Source organism: Rana temporaria, chromosome 2 (assembly GCF_905171775.1).
Source record: "Rana temporaria chromosome 2, aRanTem1.1, whole genome shotgun sequence".
Lineage (NCBI taxonomy): Eukaryota > Metazoa > Chordata > Amphibia > Anura > Ranidae > Rana > Rana temporaria.
The window spans coordinates 186,672,372-186,694,871 of NC_053490.1; the positions used below are offsets into that span (position 1 = coordinate 186,672,372).

The 22,500-nt window shown below is 42.2% G+C and overlaps 1 protein-coding gene across 2 annotated transcripts in view; it reads left to right on the forward strand.

Moving 5' to 3' along the window:
• The window catches only part of FGF14 (fibroblast growth factor 14), a 685,099-nt gene that overhangs the window by 372,991 nt on the left and 289,608 nt on the right, over positions 1-22,500 (forward strand). The window contains exon 1 of one of the 2 annotated variants that reach the window (XM_040336159.1): positions 20,490-22,026. The exons of the other annotated variant lie outside the window; for it this stretch is intronic. Coding sequence (XP_040192093.1) covers positions 21,834-22,026 — 193 coding nt within the window. The 5' untranslated portion in view covers positions 20,490-21,833. Of the gene's footprint in view, positions 1-20,489; positions 22,027-22,500 lie in introns of those variants that run through there. 2 annotated transcript variants of the gene reach the window in all.

Sequence of the window (22,500 nt, forward strand, 5' to 3'; positions counted from 1 at the left end):
GCTGCAACTGTGGTCTCAGCGTCACTGTTTGGATGAATTACATTTTTACCTGCTTTTAGTGTTTTAGCGTCCAGAAAAGTACAAGTAGGGTGATTTCATGCAATGGAACTGAATATATGTAAACCTCAGAATTTTTTTTAGCCAAGTATAAATGTACCCCTTTATTGCATTCATGATAAATTGTAAGTACTTGCCTATGTGTAAAAGTCAGTTTACAAATTATTTTACTTTTCTTTTTAAGGATTCTTACCCCTAAAATATCCCTAGTTTCTAGCTGGTGATAAATGCCAGTTTCTGTGAGATGTCTATCGAGGAGAGCAGAAAAAGGAGCCATTATGGTGGAAATTAAATACTGACTTATGGGAAATAACGCTACTCAGTGGTTAAAGTGGTTGTAAACCTCAAATACAAAATATGAACAATGCAGATCCCTCTATAGCGTACACTTGTCTCAATTAGGAGCACTCAAGCCCTGTACACACGATCGGATATCTGATGGAATCTAATCCAATGGATTTTTTCGTCGGATATCCGATGAAGCTGACTTTCATCAGTCTTGCCTACACACCATCAGTCAAAAATCCGATCGTGCCAAAACGCGGTGACGTACAACACTACGACGAGCCGAAAAAAAAATGAAGTTCAATGCTTCCAAGCATGCGTCGACTTGATTCTGAGCATGCGTGGATTTTTGACCGATGGAGTTCCATACAGACGAGCAGATTTTTCTATTGTTTTTTTTTATCCATAGGAAAAATGTAAAACATGTTCTATTTCTTTACACCGATAGAAATAAAACCGATGGGGCCCACACACGATCGGTTTGTCCGATGAAAACAGTCCATCGGTCTGTTTTTAGCAGGCAAACCGATCTTGTGTACGCGGCTTAAGTGTAATTTCTGTCTGCTGCTTAATTCCTCTGCTATCAGAATGACAAGTTTTCCTAACGCCAAAAGAAAAATGGTGACAGGTAGGGACCTCCAGCAGATTGACAGCCTTAGCTCTGTTTCTGTGTGCTGTGTCTCTTTCCTCCAATCAGCTGTCAGAGCTCTCCTCACTGAGCTCAGCATAGTTTAACTCCAGCTCTCTGTCCCCTTTTTTAAACTCTGACAAGCTTTATAAATTCTGCATTTTAAATGGTTGTAGAGCAGAGATGGCTGCAGAGAGACAGGTACAACTTATGCAGGAGGATTTGTTTCATCTCTGTGTATCGCCTGCGGCCAGTCACTTCACTGGGTATATGTAGGGGTTTACAACTACTTTAAATATGTAAAAATAATTTCACACCTGAATCATGCTATGTATTGCTAGTAGAGTGTGTTGTATAAGTATTCAGGGCCAGCTCGTCCAGATGTGTAATTATAGCAAACAAGCGTTCAAAGTCTTAGGCCTCGTACACACGACCGAGTTTCTCGGCAAAAACCAGCTAGAAACTTGCTGGGATTTTTTTTTGCCGAGGAAACTGGTCGCGTGAACATTTTTCGACGAGGAAACTGTCGAGGGTCCCATCGAGCCAAAAAGAGAGCATGTCTTCTTTTTCCTCGACTGGAATGGAGAAACTTGCCTTGTCGAGGTTCCTCGACAGCCTAACAAGGAACTCGACGAGGAAAACAATGTGTTTCGACCGACGAGTTCCTCGGTCGTGTGTACGACAGCCTATAGAGTGTAGGCTTTCCAGGTGTAAGCCATGGTCTCTGCAGAGGTCAGACACCACCTGCTAAGATAGAGTGAAACCACTCCAATCAATAGGGAGTATGAGCTTTGCTGAGCGCAGATATAGGTGTGAATCATTAGGGGGTAGAGTGACTACTGATTCAACACAGAGAGCAAGGGTCATCCTACATAGCATTCTGGTAGTGGACAGACTTTTGTATTCAGGTCATGGCTGCTTTTTAAAGATGAACTCAAGGAATTAGATAAAATGTACCCTTACAGTGAGGTTGCCCCTTACTGCAAGGGTTGTAGGCTTGTTTGGTGGTTGCAGGGATAAGATGTAATTGTTCTGTTCCCACATGAAGGCGAATTAAGGTATAACTGATAATAGCTGTGTGACTTCTTACCTTCGTATCCAAGCAGTGGGGCAGACAGGACCGGCAGATGTTCAGGTTAGAGGGATCCAGACTCAGACATGAAGATGAAATCAGCGTGGGTTTATTTAATCCAGAGAAGACAACAAACGGTGATACAATACTGTTCTGTAGTAGTGGTATCAATGCTGACTTGTTAGAATATGTCCTGAGGCTAGCTGCTGTGGCTGCTGAGCTGCTGCTAACTACTGCTGACTTCTGCGTGGTCAAAAACTGATGCCTTCTCGAGCCCAAAAATGTGGAGTGTCTAGTCACACAGCCATGAGGAGATACTGAAATGGCTGCCCCCAGTGTAGAGACCTGCCCAGCAAGAGTCCACACCTCCGAATACAAAAAACTTTACTAACCAAAACAGAGACGTGTGTGGCATGCAAATTCTGGCCAGCAGATGGCAGCAGTGAAAGAAATGCATGAAAACAAACATGGAGAAATACAAATTAAGAATGCAATGTACAAATAACTATAAGGTGAACAGCACAGTAATCTTTACGTTACTTCGTGCTGTAGGTTTTCTCTATGCCACTGGTCCAGCACTGTTTTCTCTCTCTAAAACATTTCAGGCCACAGTCACAAGCTCGTCTCCCTTAGACAATGCAGGGTTAGAGGGATAGGGTATGTAGTACACTTTATTCCTGCATCCTTAGACTGAACATGTAACCTTTGCAGTGCAGGGGGGGGCTACTGCAAGGGTAGATTGTGTCTTATTCCTGTAGATAAGCTTTAAAGAAAACTATCCAGACTTTAAACCTCTTTTGGTTTTTATTTGCCTTGGAATGTATTTAGCGGATTTTAACTCGAGGTTCAGATGGGTTTTAAACGCTCAATGGAAAATTAGCAGCAAGAACCTGGCTTGTTATGGCCAGCAGATACTTTTTCGCTCACTTCTAATGCCGCGTACACACCATCACTTTATGTGATGAAAAAAAACGACACTTTCTGTGAAGTAAAAAATGACGTTTTTGAAACTTCAATTTTCAAAGACGAAGTTGCCTACACACCATCGTTTTCTCACAATGATCTTGCAAAGTGAGGTTACGTTCCACCACGTTTTACCATTGAAGCTTGCTTCATAAGTAGCTTCTGGGCATGCGTGGATGAAAAAACGTCTTAGAAAACGACGTTTTTTGCTACACACGGTCAATTTCTGTGAAGTAAAAAGTGCACTTTTGAAAAACGACACATAAAATTGAAGCATGCTTCAATTTTTTTTGGTCGTTTTTTTACAAGACATAAAACGACGTTTTCCCCCACACACAGTCAATTAAAGTGACGTTTTTAAAAACGTCATTTTTTTTCATCACATAAAGTGATGGTGTGTACGCGGCATAAGTGTTTGCTGATTTCCTGCAAATGCTTTAATGTGCTCTTGTATTATTTAAAAAATTTAATTAATTTATAAAAGATAAAATAATGAATATTGATGGTAATTTTATTTTTTTCCAGTAAATTATGGAGCTAAGAATACTCCCAACACATTCAGTTAAAATCCTCTTAAAGTCTCCCCAGAGGGGTGAATTCTGGATCACCCTATAGTGACCCGCATTTTACCAGTACTCTCCCTACCTACAACACTGAGACTTTTTTTTTTACTGATAGCTTTTCTTTGTGTTCCAGGTCACTGTGCGCTTTACTATACAAGCTATTCCTGTTTCCCACTTTACCAGACTTTAGCATTAAACTCAAAACATTTTAAATATAATGAATGTAATACTGCATTAAAAGTCATAAGTGGAGAGTGTGCCAAAGTTGGTAATGCTCTTCAAAAATGTATAATTATAATTTATGTTCTATAAAATTCAGGCACCTAATACTCTGACATTGAAAGGATATTTAACCTCTTGCCGACCACCAGCAGTACATGTTGGTTGCCCTTTTCTGCACTTTCTCCAGTTCCCCGATATTCTTTTTGAGAACTGGTGCCCAAAACTGAACTGCATATTCCAGATGAGGTCTTACTAATTATTTGTACAGGGGTAAAATGATATCTCACGCTGAGGTCAAACCTTAAAGGCCCGTACACACGATCGGATTTTATGAAAATAATTGTCTGATGGATGTGTTGTGTCGGATAATCCGACCGTGTGTATGCTCCATCAGACAATTGTTGGTGGAATTAACAACAACAAATGTTGGCTGTTCATGCTCACCAACTGTCTAACAATAAATCTGTTATGTCGGATTATCCGATCGTGTGTACACAAATCCGTCGGACTAAAATCCAACGTACGAACACACATGCTCTTAACCAATGCTAAACATCAGACAACAATAGCAGAAATTGCCCAAAGTGTGGTGGTAAAGAGCTGAAAAAACATGTGGTTTGGTGTATGTTGCCTGAAAAATGTTCTGTCATGTGTATGCAGAACAAGTTCACGGCCAACACCCTTCAGACAAAAATCCACGGATTTGTCTGATGCAAGTCCAATCGGGCTTAAGAGTTTAAATTTGTATGCAATCAGGCAGGCACTACATGGTTTTGGTAAATCTGAAGACAAAAATCTGCAGAAAATCTATTAGTGTGTATGGGGCTTTACACTTTAGCCGTATGTGGGGAACGGTTTCAAACGCTTTTGCAAAATCCAAGTATACCACGTCCACAGCCACCCCTCTGTTCAAAGTTTTACTTGCCTCATAAAAAAAATCAGGTTTTGTTTGACAACTTCTGTCTTTAATGAATCCATGCTGTCTGTTGCTTAAACAATTTTTTTCCAGCAAGAACTCATCTATGTGGTCTTTTATTAAACTCTCCAGTATCTTCCCAAATATAGAATTTAAACTAACAGGTCTATAGTTACTTGGTAAATACTTTGATCTATTTTTAAGTATGGACAGCACATTGGCCCTACGCCAATCCAGTGGTACCATTTCAGTCATTATTAAAAATTAGAGACAATGGCTTTGAAATGACGGAGCTCAACTTTTTTAGGATCCGTGGGCAGATGCCATTTTGAATTTTTGCATCCTTGATTTCCCTTTTACATATTCTGTTATATTCTTTGTAGCATTTAAACAATGATAGTGTTCCTTCATCTTTATATTTTTTAAAAGGTATTTTCTTATTATTTTTAGCCATTTTAACTTTGGCCGTGGGCCACATAGGTTTTATTTTTAGCCTTTTAAACTTATGCCCATGGGAATATACTTTGCAGTGAGTTTACATATCATCTTTTTGAAGAATTCCCATTTCTGTTCTGTGTCCATTGATGCCAATATTTCCTCCCAGTCTAAGTCTTGGAGAGCAGCCCTCATTGTTGGGAAAATTAGCTTTCTTAAAGTATTTATTTTTTATCTTTCCTGTATGTGTCTTATACAGCTAACATTAAATGAAATCAAGTTATGATCACTGCTACCCAGATGTTCTTTAATATGCAAATTGGTAATAAGCTCTGCATGGTTTGAGATCATCAGTGGAGCGTCATTCCTAGTCAGGACCTCAATAAACTGGACCCTAAAATTGTCCTGTAATAGGTTTTTTTGAAATTTTGCCATTTAACTTTCCCAGCAGTGCCATTTTTCCAGTCAATTACCGGATAGTTAAAATCCCCCATTATTATCACCGTTCCAGCTCTTGCAGCCCTTTCCATCTGTGCAAGGAGCTGAGTCTCCACCTCCTTATTAACACTGGGAGGTCTAATAACAACCTCCAATGATAACCTTTGTAGTACGCACACCTATGTACACCCATAATGCTTCAGACTCATCACACACAATCAATTTGGTCCTCTTTCACACTCTAAGGCCCCGTACACACCATAGAATCCATCCGCTGAAAAATCCCAGCAGATGGGTTTCAGCGGATAGATCCTATGGTGTGTACACGCCAGCGGATCTGTTTCCGCGGATATTTCTCCCCTGGGATGGATTCCAGCAGATCGAATATTCGCTGACATGCAGAACAAATCCATCTGCTGGAGTCCATCCCAACGGATGGATCCGCTGGTCTGTATAGACTCACCGGATCCATCCGTCCGAAGGGATCCCCCGCATGCGTCGTAATGATTCGACGCATGCGTGGAATTCCTTATATGACAGCGTCGCGCACATCGCCGCGTCATAATCGCGGCGACACGTCATCGCCAGAGGATTTCGGCACGAATTTCAATGCGATGGTGTGTACACTCCATCGCATGAAAATCCGCCGAAATCCTCGAGAGGATTTATCCGCGGAAACGGTCCGCTGGACCGTATTCGCGGATAAATTCTATCGTGTGTATGGGGCCTTAGATAATTATTCCATCAGTTCTTCTGATTATAGAATTCCCTATTACCACCAACTGTCTATGCCTACCTACACTACCCTCACCACCCCTACTAGATGGGCTGCTCTCCTGGCTGCTAGGGCTGCCACCTCTGAGATTGATACTCCCACATCTTCACCCAACTTGGCGAATCTGTTAGGGTGCTCAAACCCAGAGCTGGCCTTTCTTTTTTGTGAGCCCCTACTACTCCCTCTAACTGTATTAACCCATCTTCCTATCTGATAATCCTGACTTACTCCACCACCCTCCGCTTCATCATTTACTGCTGTTCAAGGGGCTCTGGGCTTCAACCAAATGGCAGCCTCCAGCAAAAAAATAGTTTTGTTGGCACCTGTTTTTTGTCTCAATAATACTGGATTATTTACTTCATAGCATTGACAAGTTTTGCAGTCACAAATATAAAATGTCTAATGCAGAGTACACCCCACACCTGACTTTTTCTTACACTTGGTATGTTATTAATGTAACCTAATTGAGACTCTGGTAATGATATTAAAGCTGCTTGGGAACACTTGCAATTAGCAATGCAGCAGTACTCGAGTTGTAAAAATCACTATGACAAGTGTTATCACACAGCTGTTTCTCTCCTTCTCAGTCTGTGTATCCAACTCCCACATAGTGCATTATATAAGCGAGATCAGAAAGTAAGCATGTGGGAGTAGTGCATAAATTAACAGCATACTTGTGCTAATCCAAAGCGCTCAGTCCTCGCTATCCTCATAAACAAAGATCCTTGCTATCCTCTGCTGATTAGAAGGATAGCAAGGACTGAACATTCTAAATTAACACAAGTATGCTGTCTGTCTTGCGATGCAGGGTGTGAATTAGTACAAATATGCTGTCATCGTTGCAATATAAGTGGTTGACCTGGAGCTGATTTTTCTCAACAAAACTGGAACATTTATGATAACACAATCATTCATCTAAATCCTGAGATATCCAAGATAGTTTGAAGATTTAGTGTTAGACAACTATACATCAATCTCTATGGGGCTCTATGTCCACCGTGCAGCCACACAAGGGAATGCAGCTATGTGTGATCTACTCTTCTGCCAAAGTCAATTGGAGTTCATTTCAAATAAATATACAACTTTGTTTCACTAACTTTTTAGCTCTCAACTATTACGGAATTCAGAACTGAACATTTATTGCAGCTGTTTACTACATAAGGCAGGCAGCATGGTAGCTAAGTTGTTCATCCTGTGTTAATTTTCCACCAAGGGTAGTATCTTCAAGGAACATGTAATGTGTTCCTGTGTTTTCAAGGGTTTACTTTGAGTGATTTAAGACCTAATTTGAGTCTGCCTAAATTCTCCCTAGTGTGCACTTCCTGTGTGGAAAAGAGAAACTTGCTTGGCAATCTACTTTCATCTCTGTATCTTGACAAGTAAACCAAATGGAGGGTCAAAGCATTACCGCAACTGTAACAATGAGTTGATATTACCTTGATGGCAGTAGATGTACTGCAAATGGTACATGAAAAGAAAATTCTAATGAGAATAGTATGTGCCTGCAACTATTGCATTAGACAGGGTACAAAATAAGTCACAATCATGTTTATTAACAAATTAGCACCGATTTTTTTTTAACTAAACTCATAAAAACTGATATGAGTGTACTCGAATTAGACCGAAAGATGTATTTTTCTACAATTTGTGTATCACGACTGCTATTTGTGTTGCATAAATATGCCTTATTTTTTAAGGTGTATTAACTATGATAGACTGCTTCTATACCCTAAAGCCCAGTGCGCCAAAACATGTTTTATTCCCCACTTTGAAGAATCGCTCTCTTGCTGTCCAAGAGTTGATGGAAAGTCTTTACAAGGGAGGTACATAAATAAATAAATACATTATTAACATAGGTGCTAACTTTTTTTTTTTTTCATTCTACCTAGAAGAAACAAACTAAAGTTTCAACTGGATTTCAATTGTGTAAGACAGGGCCCTACAAAGCTCTGGACCCTTGCTAATCTCCTTCTTAAAGGCTATCCCAAGACTAATGTCCTTTAGCATAATTATTACTGCAGAATACTACAGACATAGGGAAACATATTATTTTTTACATGTTTACTTCATTTACAAGTATTTGCCAAATTCTACTTGAATATTTATGCCGTGTTCTTTGTGTTGTTGGAGCCTTTAGCAGTTGCAGTTGATATGTTTTCTGCTTCACTTAGTTTCCCAATCCTTAATATATATTTAATGTTGGGTAAATACATATTAAACTTTTAAATGCAGAAAAGCATGTCGCTGTAGCACGTTATTCTCTTTTTTTTTTTTTTATTCTTTTTTTATTTAATTTTTTTGCGGATATACAAGTTTATACCTGTAAGTGATATTTTAGTAAAGTAAATAAAATACTAGGTGCAAATCGTTGAAAATCAGCCTATTAGCTAGTGGTGCTAAAGACTGAAAAGACTAAGAGGTCCCTGACCTTTTACTTCTCTCGAGCTTGCAAACATTAACTTCTCTGTGTTGAATCTTTCAATACAGAATGCTCTTCAGTGCAAGGTGTAGTGTTAATCAATGACTCTGCATGAGTACGAGCTTTTAACGGCACACTGGTTAATACTATTTCTTGGGAAATGGGCTGGAAATGTATATGCACATGTATCGACTGATATACACAAGTATACAAAATGTGTCATTATTTCTACAAAAACGAAAATGAATATTTCTTCTAGGCAAGGGTAGTTACATGGATAGACATATGAATTATGTATGGTACGTATAGTTTTGTAAAAAAAAAACTGCACGCAGGTCTGTGCCTTATTATGCAAAAACAAGTTTTCTATATTTTATAGTAGGCAAACTTATCTCCGCCCTTCTGATGCTTTCAGAAATAGTATTAGCAGATATGTAACAGCTGGAAGATTTAACAGAGCATTAAGAAAACATGAGTGAATCTTGAACTGAAGTGCTGCACTGCAGCCCCAAGACCAGCTGTTGACAGATGCTGTAGTAACCCAAAACCGCTAACAATACACGTACTACTGGGTCCACATTTATTGTTTTATGTTCCTAAGTTCTGATAAGGGAGCAGAACTGTAGCCCCCCAAAAATGTTATGGATCTGTTTAATTGGAATAAACTTGTATCTGGACTTGATTAGCACGATGTGAAACTTCAATTCTGGCTTCACTTATTCCTATCACAAGTCAAGGTAATCATGTACCCTGTACAAACACCATTTTCATAATATTGGATGATAGTCATTTAAAAACTGAAAACTTCCACATTTCAGCTCCATCAATTGGTGTGTAGAAACTGCCAGACCAGTATTCAGATACAGTGGAACCTCGGTTTAAGAGTAATTTGGTTTGATAGCGTTTTGATTTGCGAGCAACTTTTTTTTCTTTTTATTCTGACTTGGTTTGCGTGTGTTGACTTGCAAGACGAGCAGAATTCAAGCTAAATAGGCCTGCAGTACCTAACTTGGCCTGAGGTATGGGGGCGCAGGAGCCGAGAAAAGCCAAACATTGGCCTGCAGTACCTCATTTGGCCTGGGGTACGGGGGCGCAGGAGCCGAGCCGAAGTGTCCTCGGGCCTTTTCTGCTGTTTTCGGCGCTCTCTGGCACCCCCCACATCTGGCCGCATTCGGTATTGCATTCCATTGAAGTCAATGCGGAACAAATTATTTTCGTTTTCCATTAACTTCAATGGGAAAACTCACATTGATATGTGAGTACTTTGGATTACGAGTATACTCCTGGAAAGGATTATGCTCGTAATCCGAGGTTCAACTGTACCCTGTACCAACACCACCTCCATAATATTGGATTATAGTCATTTAAAAACAGAAAACTTCAGCATTTAAGCCCCATCAATCTACATTTCTAAGCATTAAGAAAACACATCTGTCATTTTACATAAATAATAATGCTTCCTTGGTGATGGCTCTACATTAAGCTTACAATACGAGGTGTAAACAAAAAAGTTTGGTGAATGGTTTCGGAAAACAAAACAGAAGATCCAAACAAATTACCTTTCTTGGTCTTCAAATTAATTGCATCCTTCACAACACACTTTTGGCAACGTTCATAAAGCTTCTGAAAACTGTCAGCAAAGGCCTATTTAGGAATCGATTGCAGAACCACTGTCACACTTCCTTGTATTGCCGCAAAACGTGCGGGGAAGACGGTGAATGACATTCCATTGATTCCAGATTGAACTGGTAGCATCCCCTGTGATGATGGTTCACAGAAAGGATGGATCCTGGTCACAAGTGGTAATGAGATCTCCAGAGGTTGCCATCCATGTTTACTGTTCATCTGTCAGCTTGTTCAACCCAAACCAGGAACAAATCTTCAGCTTACCCAAATCTTTGCCGTGTCCTTGCTACTGCCCAGTTTCTTCGCCATAAATTGTAGTGTTAGTTGCCGATCTTCAGCAAGCATTTGTCGCACTTGCTCGATCGTATCTGGGGTTCTATTTGTCAAAGGCGTCTTGAACGTCGCTCATCCTCAGTTGTTTCCTTCCCATCGCAAAAGCGCTTGAACCAGTCGTAAAACCAATTTTCTCCTCACGGCTTCCGTCCCGTACACTTGCACCAACATTTCATGCATCGCCATTTACCCCAGTCTGTAGCAGAACTTGATGTTCACTCGTTGCTTCATTGTACTGTGATCCTACCTCTCCCATTGGCTGCCTGCAGTGAGTTTACCCCGATGGTCACATGTGCGCGCATCTGGCCCATGTTGCCATTAACATATTGGACCATTCACGAAACTTTTTAGACACACCGGGCTAGATTCAGGTACCTTTTGCGCTTTTTTTACGGAAGCGCAGGGCAACGTTTTTGCCCTGCGCCCCCGCAAATTTTCTGCGCGATTCACGGAGCAGTAGCTCCGTAAATTGCGTCTGCGCTCCGGCAAAATGCCCAGCGTAAGCGCGCGCAATTTAAATGATCCCGTAGGGGGCGGGAATCATTTAAATTAGGCGCGTTCACGCGCCGAGCGTAGAGCGCATGCTCCGTCGGGAAACTTTCCCGACGTGCATTGCGGTAAATGACGTCGCAAGGACGTCATTTGCTTCAAAGTGAAAGTGAATGGCGTGAGGGGCAGCCTTACGCGAAAACCGCCGTACGCAAACAACGTAAACTGCGTACGCAGGGCTCGCGTAACGTTGTGAATCGGCGTTAATATGCAATTTGCATACTATAAGCAGAGCACAACGGGAACGCCACCTAGCGGCCATCGCAAGAATGCAGCCTAAGATATGCGGGCATAAGAGCCTTATGCCACGCATATCTTAGGCTGCAGTCGGCGTAACGAGGTTCCTGAATCAGGAGCATTCGTTACGCCGGCGCAAGTAAGCAATTGCGATGCGTAACTATGGTTGCGCAGGCGCAATTGCTCTCTGAATCCGGGCCACCCTGTATATGGATTCATCAGATAGGGCAGTAGTTTTTCACTAAAATGCTTTTACACGTACTACTCCATATAGGAATTATTTACGGTATACATATATTTGAATTAAATAGATATTCATTTTAGTTCCAAACACAGGTACTAATATTTGCACAACTACTCTCTTAAAGCACACCTGTGCTCAGGCAAGACAAAGGAATATAGGTAGGAAAAAGTATGTACAGCTGGGAAGGTGGGCATTAACCGCTTACTAACCACCCACCGCACATTTACTTCTGCAGGGAGGCCCGGCTGTGCAAAACATTGTACCTGTACATTGTTTCCTCTTCGGGTCTGGGGCATGCACACACCGCCGGCCAATCGGCCGACATGTGCGTGATGGCCACTGGGACCCACCAATCATTCACCGGAGAGGCAGAACGGTGCCCTGCCTATGTAAATGAGGTAGACCGCCATTCTGTCAAAGAGGAAGAGAGAAATCTTGTGTTCCTGCTTGTGTTTCTTCCTCCAGTTAAACCATCTCCCACACAGTTAGAAATCACTCTCTAGGAGCACACTCAACCCTTTGATCGCTCCTGATCTTAACCCCTTCCCTGCCAGTGTCATTTTTACAGTGACGGTACATTTTTTAGCACTGATCGCTGTATTTGTGTCACTGGTCCCCAAAAAGTTTCACTTAGTGTCCTATTTGTCCACGCTAAAAATCGATGATCGCCGCCATTACTAGTAAAAATGCCTTAAAAATATCTCATAGTTTGTAGACGCAATAACTTTTGTGCAAATCAATCAATATACACTTGTAGAGATTTTATTTTTTATCAAAAATATGTAGCAGAATACATATCGGCCTAAATTGATTAAGAGATTTCGATAAAATATATATATATTAGATGTGTTTTCTAGCAGAAAGTAAAACTTGTTTTTTTTGTTTTTCCAAATTGTCGGGGTTTTTTTTGTTCATAAAAAATAAAAACCGCAGAGGTGATCCAACACCACCAAAATAAAGCTCTATTTATGGGAAAAAAAGGACATACATTTTGTTTGGGTACAGCGTTGCATGACTGCGCAAGTGTCAGTTGAAGCAACGCACAACAAATGGCCTGGTCATGAATGGGGTAAAACCTTCCGGGGCTGAAGTGAACCTATTACATTTCACTATATGAACAAATCACAGGTGAGTTTTCAGTTATTCTTTCCTAAGGGAAACATGGTCTAGCATTGCTTACCTTTTTCTGAAAACATCTGCCTATTTTGCTGACCCTCTATCCAAAGTCATTTCTAAATTGGTGATCTGGAATACGTATCCATGTTTGGAAAGCCAGAGAAAAGTCATTATCTTCACACATGTGCTTGGTTAGTAATCAAAGTACTGAAGCCAGAGGCTTAGCATCTAGCATTTGCAGAATGAGAAACTGGAAATGGTAGCTTTGGCCCAGATTCTCAAAGGACTTACGACGGCGCAGCGCCATGTACGCCGTCGTAAGTCCTAATCTGGCCCGTCGCATCTATGCGACTGATTCTTAGAATCAGTTACGCATATATATCCATTAGATCCGACAGGCGTAACTCTTACACCGTCGGATCTTAACTGCAATTTTTTTTGCCCGCTAGGTGGCGCTTACGTCGATTTCCGCGTCGATTTCCGCGTCAAAATTAGCTAGATATGCGAATTCCCGTACGTACGCGCAGCCGACGCAGTAAAGTTACAAAGTTTACGTTAGGCTTTTCCCGGCGTAAAGTTGCCCCTGCTATATGAGGGGCAGCCAATGTTAAGTATGGCCGTCGTTCCCGCGTCGAAAATTTTAAAAGTTACGTCGTTTGCATAAGTCGTCCGTGAATGGGGCTGGACGTAATTTACGTTCAGGTCTAAACCAATGACGTCCTTGCGACATCATTTAGAGCAATGCACACTGGAAGATTTGACGGACGGCACATGCGCAGTTCGTTCGGCGCGGGGACGCGCATCATTTAAATGATACACGCCCCCTACCCGCCGAATTTGAATTCCGCCGCGTGATTTACGCTACGCCGCCGCAACTTTACAGGCAAGTACTTTGTGAATAAAGCACTTGCCTGAAAAACTTGCAGCGGCGTAACGTAAATGAGATACGTTACGCCCGCACAATTTTGCGCCCATCTACGTGAATCTGGGCCTTTGTTTTTTCATTTGGTCCGCGGTCTAACAGCACAAATATTTCATTTTTAATTTAACCTTCAAAGTTGTAGCAGTCAACTCTTGACAAACACACCGATTTTTAACTTGCTGCAAATCAGACCTAGATCAACAAATGGTTGCTGTTGTATTAGTCATACGGCTTGGTTAAAAAATCACTGCGACCTACAATCTAGCGGTCCCCTTTACCTGAATCCTACAAGCACGAATCGCTATGTTTTTAAGTAGAAAGAGGACACTTGAAATGTGTTTTGTTGCATTATATATTAAGACAGCAGATGGCTCTCTTGAGTTTTCTTTGAAATATAGCAGGATGTGTTGGCACTGTAAACCTTTATTTCAAATGCAAAGCTGAAAAATACTCCTGTTTAATTATAAACAATTTGTGTCTCAGTAGAATGGTTGAGTTTAAGCCCGCAACTGAAAAAGCTTATTTTAATTGTCAATTGTTGGCTTTTAATACAAAAATGAATGTAAAGATTCTTCTTGCAGTAACATGATGGTACCCTTTTATTGTAAGGTATTTATATTTACATCACTCTAATCCAGTGGTCTCCAAACTGCGGGCCAGGGGTCGGATGTGGCCCTTTGCTTGCTTTTATCTGGCCCTTGGGGCATTATTCCCCCCACTGTCAGCAAGAGTATGCCATAGTTCCTGCCACTGGTCCTCTCACTTGCACCAATGATGGGCCACTATTCCTCCCACTGAAACCAATGATGGCCACTATTCCTGCCACTGACACCAACAATGGGCCACTATTCCTCCCACTGACACAAGGGGGCACTATTCCTCCCACTAATACCAAAGTTAGGGAACTGTTTACTGCCATTGCCACCAGGTAATTTTCTACTTCCACTGGCTCCCCTTAGGCCCCATACACACGAGAGGATTTATCCGCAGATACGGTCCAGCGGACCGTTTCCACGGATAAATCCTCTCAAAGATATCCGCTGATTTCGATGGGATGGAGTGTACACACCATCCCATTGAAATCCGCGCGGAAATCCTCTGCCGATGACGTGTCGCGCCGTCGCCGCGATTATGACGCGGCGACGGGCGCGACGCTGTCATATAAGGAATTCCACGCATGCGTCAAATCATTACGACGCGTGCGGGGAATCCCTTTGGACGAATGGATCCGGTAAGTCTGTACAGACGAGCGGATCCATCCGTTGGAATGGATTCCAGCAGATGGATATGTTGTGCAGCACAACAAATATTCGATCTGCTGGAATCCATCCCAGAGGAGATTTCTCCGCGGAAACAGATCCGCTGGCGTGTACACACCATAGGATCTATCCGCAGAAACCCATTTGCTGGGATTTATCTGCGGATAGATTCTATCGTGTGTACGGGGCCTTAGAGTCGGTTCACACAGCAGCGGCACGACTTCGGGGGCGACTCTGCAAGTCGTCCTGAGGTCGACTTCAGAGGCGATTTGCAAAACGACTTCTGTATAGAAGTCAATGCAGGTCGCCCCGAGCCGCCCCCGAAGTCATACAAGATCCTTTTTCTAAGTCTGAGCGACTTGCGTCGCTCCTATTAGAACGGTTCCATTGCATTCAATGGGACGCGACACGTCAGGTGGCTGAGCCACCTGTCATGACGCCCCAGTGTGAACCGGGTCTTAAAGTTGAAGAACAGTAAACCGGACCTTTGTTTAGAAAGTTTGGAGACCACTGCTCTAATCTATTGCAATAAGGAGTATCGGTTTAATTGGGGAAAAACACAGTGAGCTGTCCATGGTGCTTATCTAGACTTTTTATACTGTAGATCGGTCAGATGTTAACTGAGGCACAAAATAATATACACAATAGTCAGAGAAACTACATGGAACATGCATTATAGTGTTTTATTATGTGTTTTATATGCCTTGTATGTATATTTATTTTTATTTTTTGCATTGTGACTGCAATTGTGTGCTTTAGGCTTTGTTGCAAGTGTCTTCAGCCAATTTAATTTGTGATGACAATTTGCAAATCCTGTTAAACCACTGGTAATTGTTAGTACACCGCCTGTTGCAATGGTGTACTTACTGTTTTTATGTGTTCTTTTTTTTTTTCCTTGAATGATGCCAGTTCAGTTCATGATTGCATATTAAACAGTGAGAGTGATAATGTTGGAACAGATGTGGACACTGCCAGTAGAACTGATAGATGGGGGTATAGACCAGCTAAAACAGTTTAATATGATTCATTTACTGACTAATTTATTAAAGCAGTCATTTGGCTGAGCTTTACTGTAAATGTGTTCATTATGTGTTGCTACTTGGTACTTTGTGGGTTTTCACAAATCACTGTTATACTATATCATCCAAACTATCCATCTAGTAATGAGTTTATTTAGCAAAGTAAATTAACTGTGTAAAGCACAGTGACTTATACCAGCCAATAGTATGCCCCTTTTATAGGCATCAACTATATTTTAATAACGAGTTGATTTGCTAAAGCTGGATAATGCAAAATCTGGTGCAGCTCTGCATAGAAACCAATCAGTGTCCAGTTCATTTTATCAAAGCTTAATTGAACAAGATAAAGTTAGCAGCAGATTGGCTACCATACACATCTGCATCAGCTTTTGCAGTTTTAGTAAATCAACCCCGCAGTCTGTCTATTTTTAAGCACATTCAACAAGGATATGATTTGAGTTTACCGATCTGACTTAAAGCTGGTTCACACTGGGGCGACTCGTCAGGCGGCTCAGCCACCATGACGAGTCGCGTCCCATTCAATGCAATGAAACCGTTCTAATAGGAGCGACGCAAGTCGCTCCGACTTAGAAAAAGGTTCCTGTACGACTCGGGGGTGGCTCGGGGCGACCTGCATTGACTTCTATACAGATGTCGTTTTGCAGGTCGCCTCTGAAGTCGTCTTCAGGATGACTTTCAGAGTCGCCCCCGAAGTCGTGCCGCGGCTGTGTAAACCGGCTCTTACTAAGGGCTCTTTCACACCTCCGTTCAGTTTTTCAGATCAGTTTTTTTTTCATCAGTTGATCCGTTTTTCCATCAGTTTTTCGTCAGTTTTTCATCAGTTTTTCATCAGTTTTTCGTCAGTTTTTCATCAGTTTTGCATCAGTTTTTGCATCAGTTTTTCCATCCGTTTTTTCATCCTTTTTTTTTTTTTTTTTTTGGGGCTTTTTACATAGAAAAACGGATGTTAGCGGAACGGATGATAAACGGATCATCCGTTAACGTCCGTTCCGTTTTTTAGACGGAAGAAAAATAGGGTTTTCTTCCGTCCAAAAAAACGGAACTGAACGCAGACGGATGCTAACGGACGTTAGCGGATGCTCATCCGCTAACGGACGCTAGCCCATAGGGAAGCATTGCGGTCCGTTAACGGACGTCCCAAAAACGGATGAACGGAACGGACGTGTGAAAGAGCCCTAAAGCCTTGTTTTTTCTTGTTAAAAATAACAAACAAGTTATACTTATCTCCTCTGTGCAGTGATTTTGCACAGAGAAGTCCCTACTTGGTTCTCCTGGCCCCTCCCCCCTGACAAGTGCCCCCACAGCAAGCAGCTTGCTATGAGATTTAAGCCAAAGCTCCCTGTGTCCATTCAGACACGGAGCTGTGGCCCGGCCCTATCCCCTTTTCTCTCCTCATTGGCTGACTGACTTTGAATATCCAGCACATATTGGATATTCATGTACTCTGGGTTATAGGCTGCTACCATTAGGCGACTGATTGACAGCAATGTCAACCACGCTGCTGTCTTAGCCAATGAGTAGGGGAGTCCCGGGCAGCCGAGACACTCCTGCACAGAATGCATTAACCACTTCAGCCCCAAAAGAATTTAACTTCTTCCTGACCAGAGCACTTTTTGCGATTCAGCGGTGCATTGCTTTAACTGACAATTGCGTGGTCGTGCAACATTGTACCCAAACAAAATTGTCCTTTTTTTCCCACAAATAGAGCTTTCTTTTGGTGGTATGTGATAAACTCCGCGTTTTTTATTTTTTGCGCTATAAACAAAAAAGGAGACAATTTTGAAAAAAAATATTTGTTTTACTTTTTGCTATAATAAATATCCCCCAAAATATATATATTACAAAAAAAAATGTTTCCTTAGTTTAGGCCGATACGTATTCTTCTACATATTTTTGGTAAACAAATCGCAATAAGCATATATTGGTTTGCCCAAAAGTTATAGCGTCTACAAAATAGGGGATAGATTTATGGCATTTTTTTTATTAGTAATGTTGGCGATCTGCGATTTTATGGCAGACACATCGGACCCTTTGATGCTATTTTGGGACCATTGTCATTTATACAGTGATCAGTGCTATAAAAATGCACTGATTACTATGTAAATGACACTGGCAGGGAAGGGGTTAACCACAAAGGGGGGCACGGAAGGGGTTAAGTGTGTACTAGGGAGTGATTTTAACAGGGGGGGGGCTGGGCTACAAGTGACACGACATTGATCACTGCTCCCGATGACAGGGAGCAGTAGATCAGTGTCCTGTCACAAGGCAAAGCAGGGAAATGCCTTGTTTTCAAAGGCACCTCCCTTTTCTGCAGCTCCGTGACACGATTGCAGGCACCCAGCAGACAAATCGAGTCTGTGGGACCCGCGGTTATACACTCAGAGCTCACGGCAGGCGTACGAGCGACCACAGTGCCGAAATTTAAAGGGAAGGCACAGGTACGTCCATATGAGCAGCCGTGCCATTCTGCCGGCGTAAGTAGTCGGCAAACGGTTAATATGAAAAACTTTCTGCCTTTACAACCACTTTAAAGTGTATGTTACCCCAACATTTCATATTCCTGGTGATCCTATCAGTCTCCTTGCTTTCCTATTTTCATACAGACCACGCTAGGCATGGCAACAAATCCATACCAGTGTGGCCAGTTTCCCCTTTTGCATTCTACCTGGGAGCATAGCCTGCCTGTACTCCAATATGCAGAAGTTTGCTGACATGTCCTTGAGGGTTTACAACCCCTTTAAATCAAAGGGCAGGAAATCGCACCACTGCTGGATTTTAGCTTCTTTAACTTCGCTTAAAAACGGAAGTGCCGCTCTTCCTCCCCCTCCCTCCCCTCCTCTGCCAATAATGAAATCCCTTTTTTACAGGAGCAGGTCCCTAGTGGATGTCTGCAACGCGTCCCTAGTGGATGTCTGCACTGCTTCCCTCCTGCCCACAACCTCCTGGGACATGTCACAAGTCCCAGGAGGCTGTGGAGCTATTCACACAGCATAGCACAGCTTGCACATGTGCAGTGGAGAGCTGGCTCTGAAGCCTCAGGTGGTTCCAGCTGGTTTCCCACAGTCAACATGTTGGTGCCAGCCTGGGCGAGGGCAGTGCTTGATCCCTAAACTGGTAAGTGTCACTTTGTCTAAAGTCGGCAGCTACAATACTTTTGATTTAATTTTATTTTTTCAACATGACTGAAGATTCTCTTTAATATTTGTTGGAGAAATGCGTAGTATGGAAATCTGATGCTGCACTTATGTAAAATTATTCAGATGATGATCTCCGTGCATATCAATATAATTGTAATAAAAATGAAATGAAGAGAAATATCTCAACACTACTGGCAGTCAGGCCCTGTACACACGACCGAGTTTCTCGGCAGAATTCAGCCAGAAACTCGATCGGAGCTGAATTCTGCAGAGAAACCCGGCCGTGTGTACACTTTTGGCCGAGGAAGCCGACGAGGATCTCGGCGAGGAAATAGAGAACATGTTCTCTGTTTCCTCGTTGTTCAATGGGAAATTTTGGCTTGCCGAGATCCTCGGCGGCTTCACAAGGAACTCGACGAGCAAAACGATGTGTTTTGCCCGTCGAGTTCCTCGGACGTGTGTACGTACGGGGCCTCAGCATTGTTCATAAAAAGGTTCATTGAATAACTCTTCACTGAAAGACACGTATATCTTTGTATGATAAAAAAAGAGCACATATACACAGCTCCATACAGGTGATATTGTATATAGGGGTGACCAGAGATATTATTAAATACACCATGATATCCTAATGAAGCATATGTTATGGTACCTGCAACCTGTAGCTCTTACAGATTTGAACTTTTTTTTTTGTTGATTCAATTAAAAAATCAGCTGTATATTATTCTCTAGAGGTGTAACTTCCTTGCATTTGAAAGATTCAGTGCTACCGGGGAGAATTCAAAGGCCACACGGCATGCACACCACAGTTGGTTTGTTATTTTTTTTTCTTCACAACACTACATTTTACTCGTATTCATCTTCCAGCCTTTATCACATCATTGTTTGGAATTTGTATGCATCCAAGAAGGCTTTTCATCTACAGACCTCTCTGCTTCCTATTCTGCAGCCGCTCTCTGTCATTCACACATTTATCACAGTGGAACATGTAAATAGGACAAACTAGGGAGAGCAGTCAGGCATCTGAAATTGCACACAGATTGATGAGGAGCTCTTAAGACTGAAATTATTGGTGAGGGTAATTTTTCACATTTATGGCACGCTATGAAAACCCTGTGTTCCCCCTGCGTGTGATGGTGTAAGACAGAGGTGTCTAGGGATGACACTCCTGCGTATTTGATCTGCTAAACTTGCTGGCTTTGCTCCTGCTGTTACTGTCAGATGCTTCACATCCTGTCATCCTCCATTCAAAGCGACCATCTCTTGTCTGTTACTATACATTAGTTTATTGCTGGTGGGATCATCGCACCGTGAATGCCTAATGCTCTGCTCCTGATGCCTCGACACTTAATTTCTGGTGTTTTCTTGTGTATGTATACCTTCCACCTTCCTCCATTGTCACTACAGAAAGCCAATATATTCTAAGCACCGGGAGGGATGTTTATGGAACTTAACAGTGACGAGGGGTAGCTTTGTGCCTGCTTCCAGCAAATCTGGACACTTGTTTCCGAAGGAAAAAAAAAAATAGGATAGGAATACAAGAGACAGTTTGGCTTCTGCTGAAATAAGCTCTCGCCGTTCTCTGCAAGCAGTAAAAGCAATACAGGCAGAAGATTGCTGTTAAGCATGCCTAATTTCTAGTGAGAAAAGCATTACAATCAAGAACACCAACTGAGCAAGAGGCTTGGATCTGTTATAAACTAGCAATTTCTCAAGAAAATTGCACAAAGCTGTGTTTTTTTCTCTCTTTTTTTTTTTTTGTAAGAAATGGGAGGAGAGAAGAGGAGGAGGATGATTTGATTAGAGAACGTGCAGGAAAGAAGATTGCCTCCTGATGCTGTTTCACATGCAGTGCTTCTTGGTGCTTGAAATCACAGAGGATCAAGGAGCATGGACTTGCAGGGATGCAAGAGAGCATCAGTTCAAGGCTACTGAATCGGATGTTTTAGCTTTTGTTTACCTGATGCCTGTGACCATGCCAATGCCAGAGAAAAGCCAGCCTCCCCATTCTTTTCCTCCTCCTACTCCTTCCTCCTCTGTTTAACCATCTTCTTCATCCTGATTTTTCAGCTCATTCGCAAAAGAGAAGCAGGCATTGTCTGGTGTGTGGGTGGCACTGAGGAGCCAAGCTAAGCCCCCTTTCTGAGCTTTGCCCTGCCACCAAGCATAGATACCAGTTTCTTCAGTGGAAGAGGTGAGAGAAAGCTGCTAAAGAAGTTGGGATTGGAACATACCAACACTTTAGCTTTGTTTCTTTCTTTTACCTATATGTATGTATAAATAGATATATACTTACATATACTGCATGGGTATCTAACATGTAATACATCTCCTGATAAAGGAGAGCTCTGTTAGTTGACACAGTCCATTTTTCTCATCATCCACTTCACCACTGGTTGTCTAAAGTGATCCAGCACAGGGAGGAGAGGGATGCTCGGCTCTCGCCAGAGGGGCTGAGCCCCCTGGTTTGCTACTTTGTGTCCTCCACAGACTGTTTATCTGGCTTTCTCAAGCCTGGTGGGGTGTCCCACCACAACTTATTGCCAGCCCCTCCCTCTCTGAGGTTCCTAACCCGGTAAGGGTGTGCGGGAGGTGGCATGGCAGCAGCTATCGCAAGTGGACTGATCCGTCAAAAGCGCCAGGCAAGGGAGCAACACTTGGACCGACCTTCGGCCAGCAAGAGGCGCAGCAGTCCCAGCAAAAACCGAGGCCTGTGTAATGGCAATCTGGTGGATATCTTCTCCAAAGTGCGAATCTTTGGCCTCAGGAAACGAAGGCTCCGGAGGCAAGGTCGGTTGATCTGTGTCTGTGGGCTGTATTTATAATTGCCTCTTTGTTTTTGTTTTCCCCCTGTGTCTATGTGCCCAATGGAAGTTTCTGTCCACCATTCTCTGCATCTGTGTTTTGTCGTTTGGTCCTGTTGATGTCCAAATTTTTCTTTTGACTTAACTGATAAGTTGCATGTAATCGGTGTTCAAGCATCGGGAAATCTCTTCTCTTGATACAGAACACACATTATCCCTCTGCTGTGGAGAGGATTTGTACCGCAGGCACCTCCAGCAACAGGGTTAATGCAAGTGCTTTTAATGTTTCTTGATGTGAATGTTATCTTCCAATTTCGGCATTTACTCACACAGTGTATGTATTTAAATGAAATAGAAGGTAGCGAGTCAATAGGGCAAGCAATTGAAATGATAACAATGAATGGTTGAATAAATCATATCATTAATATTAATATATGTGATCTGTATCCTTAGGACTTCT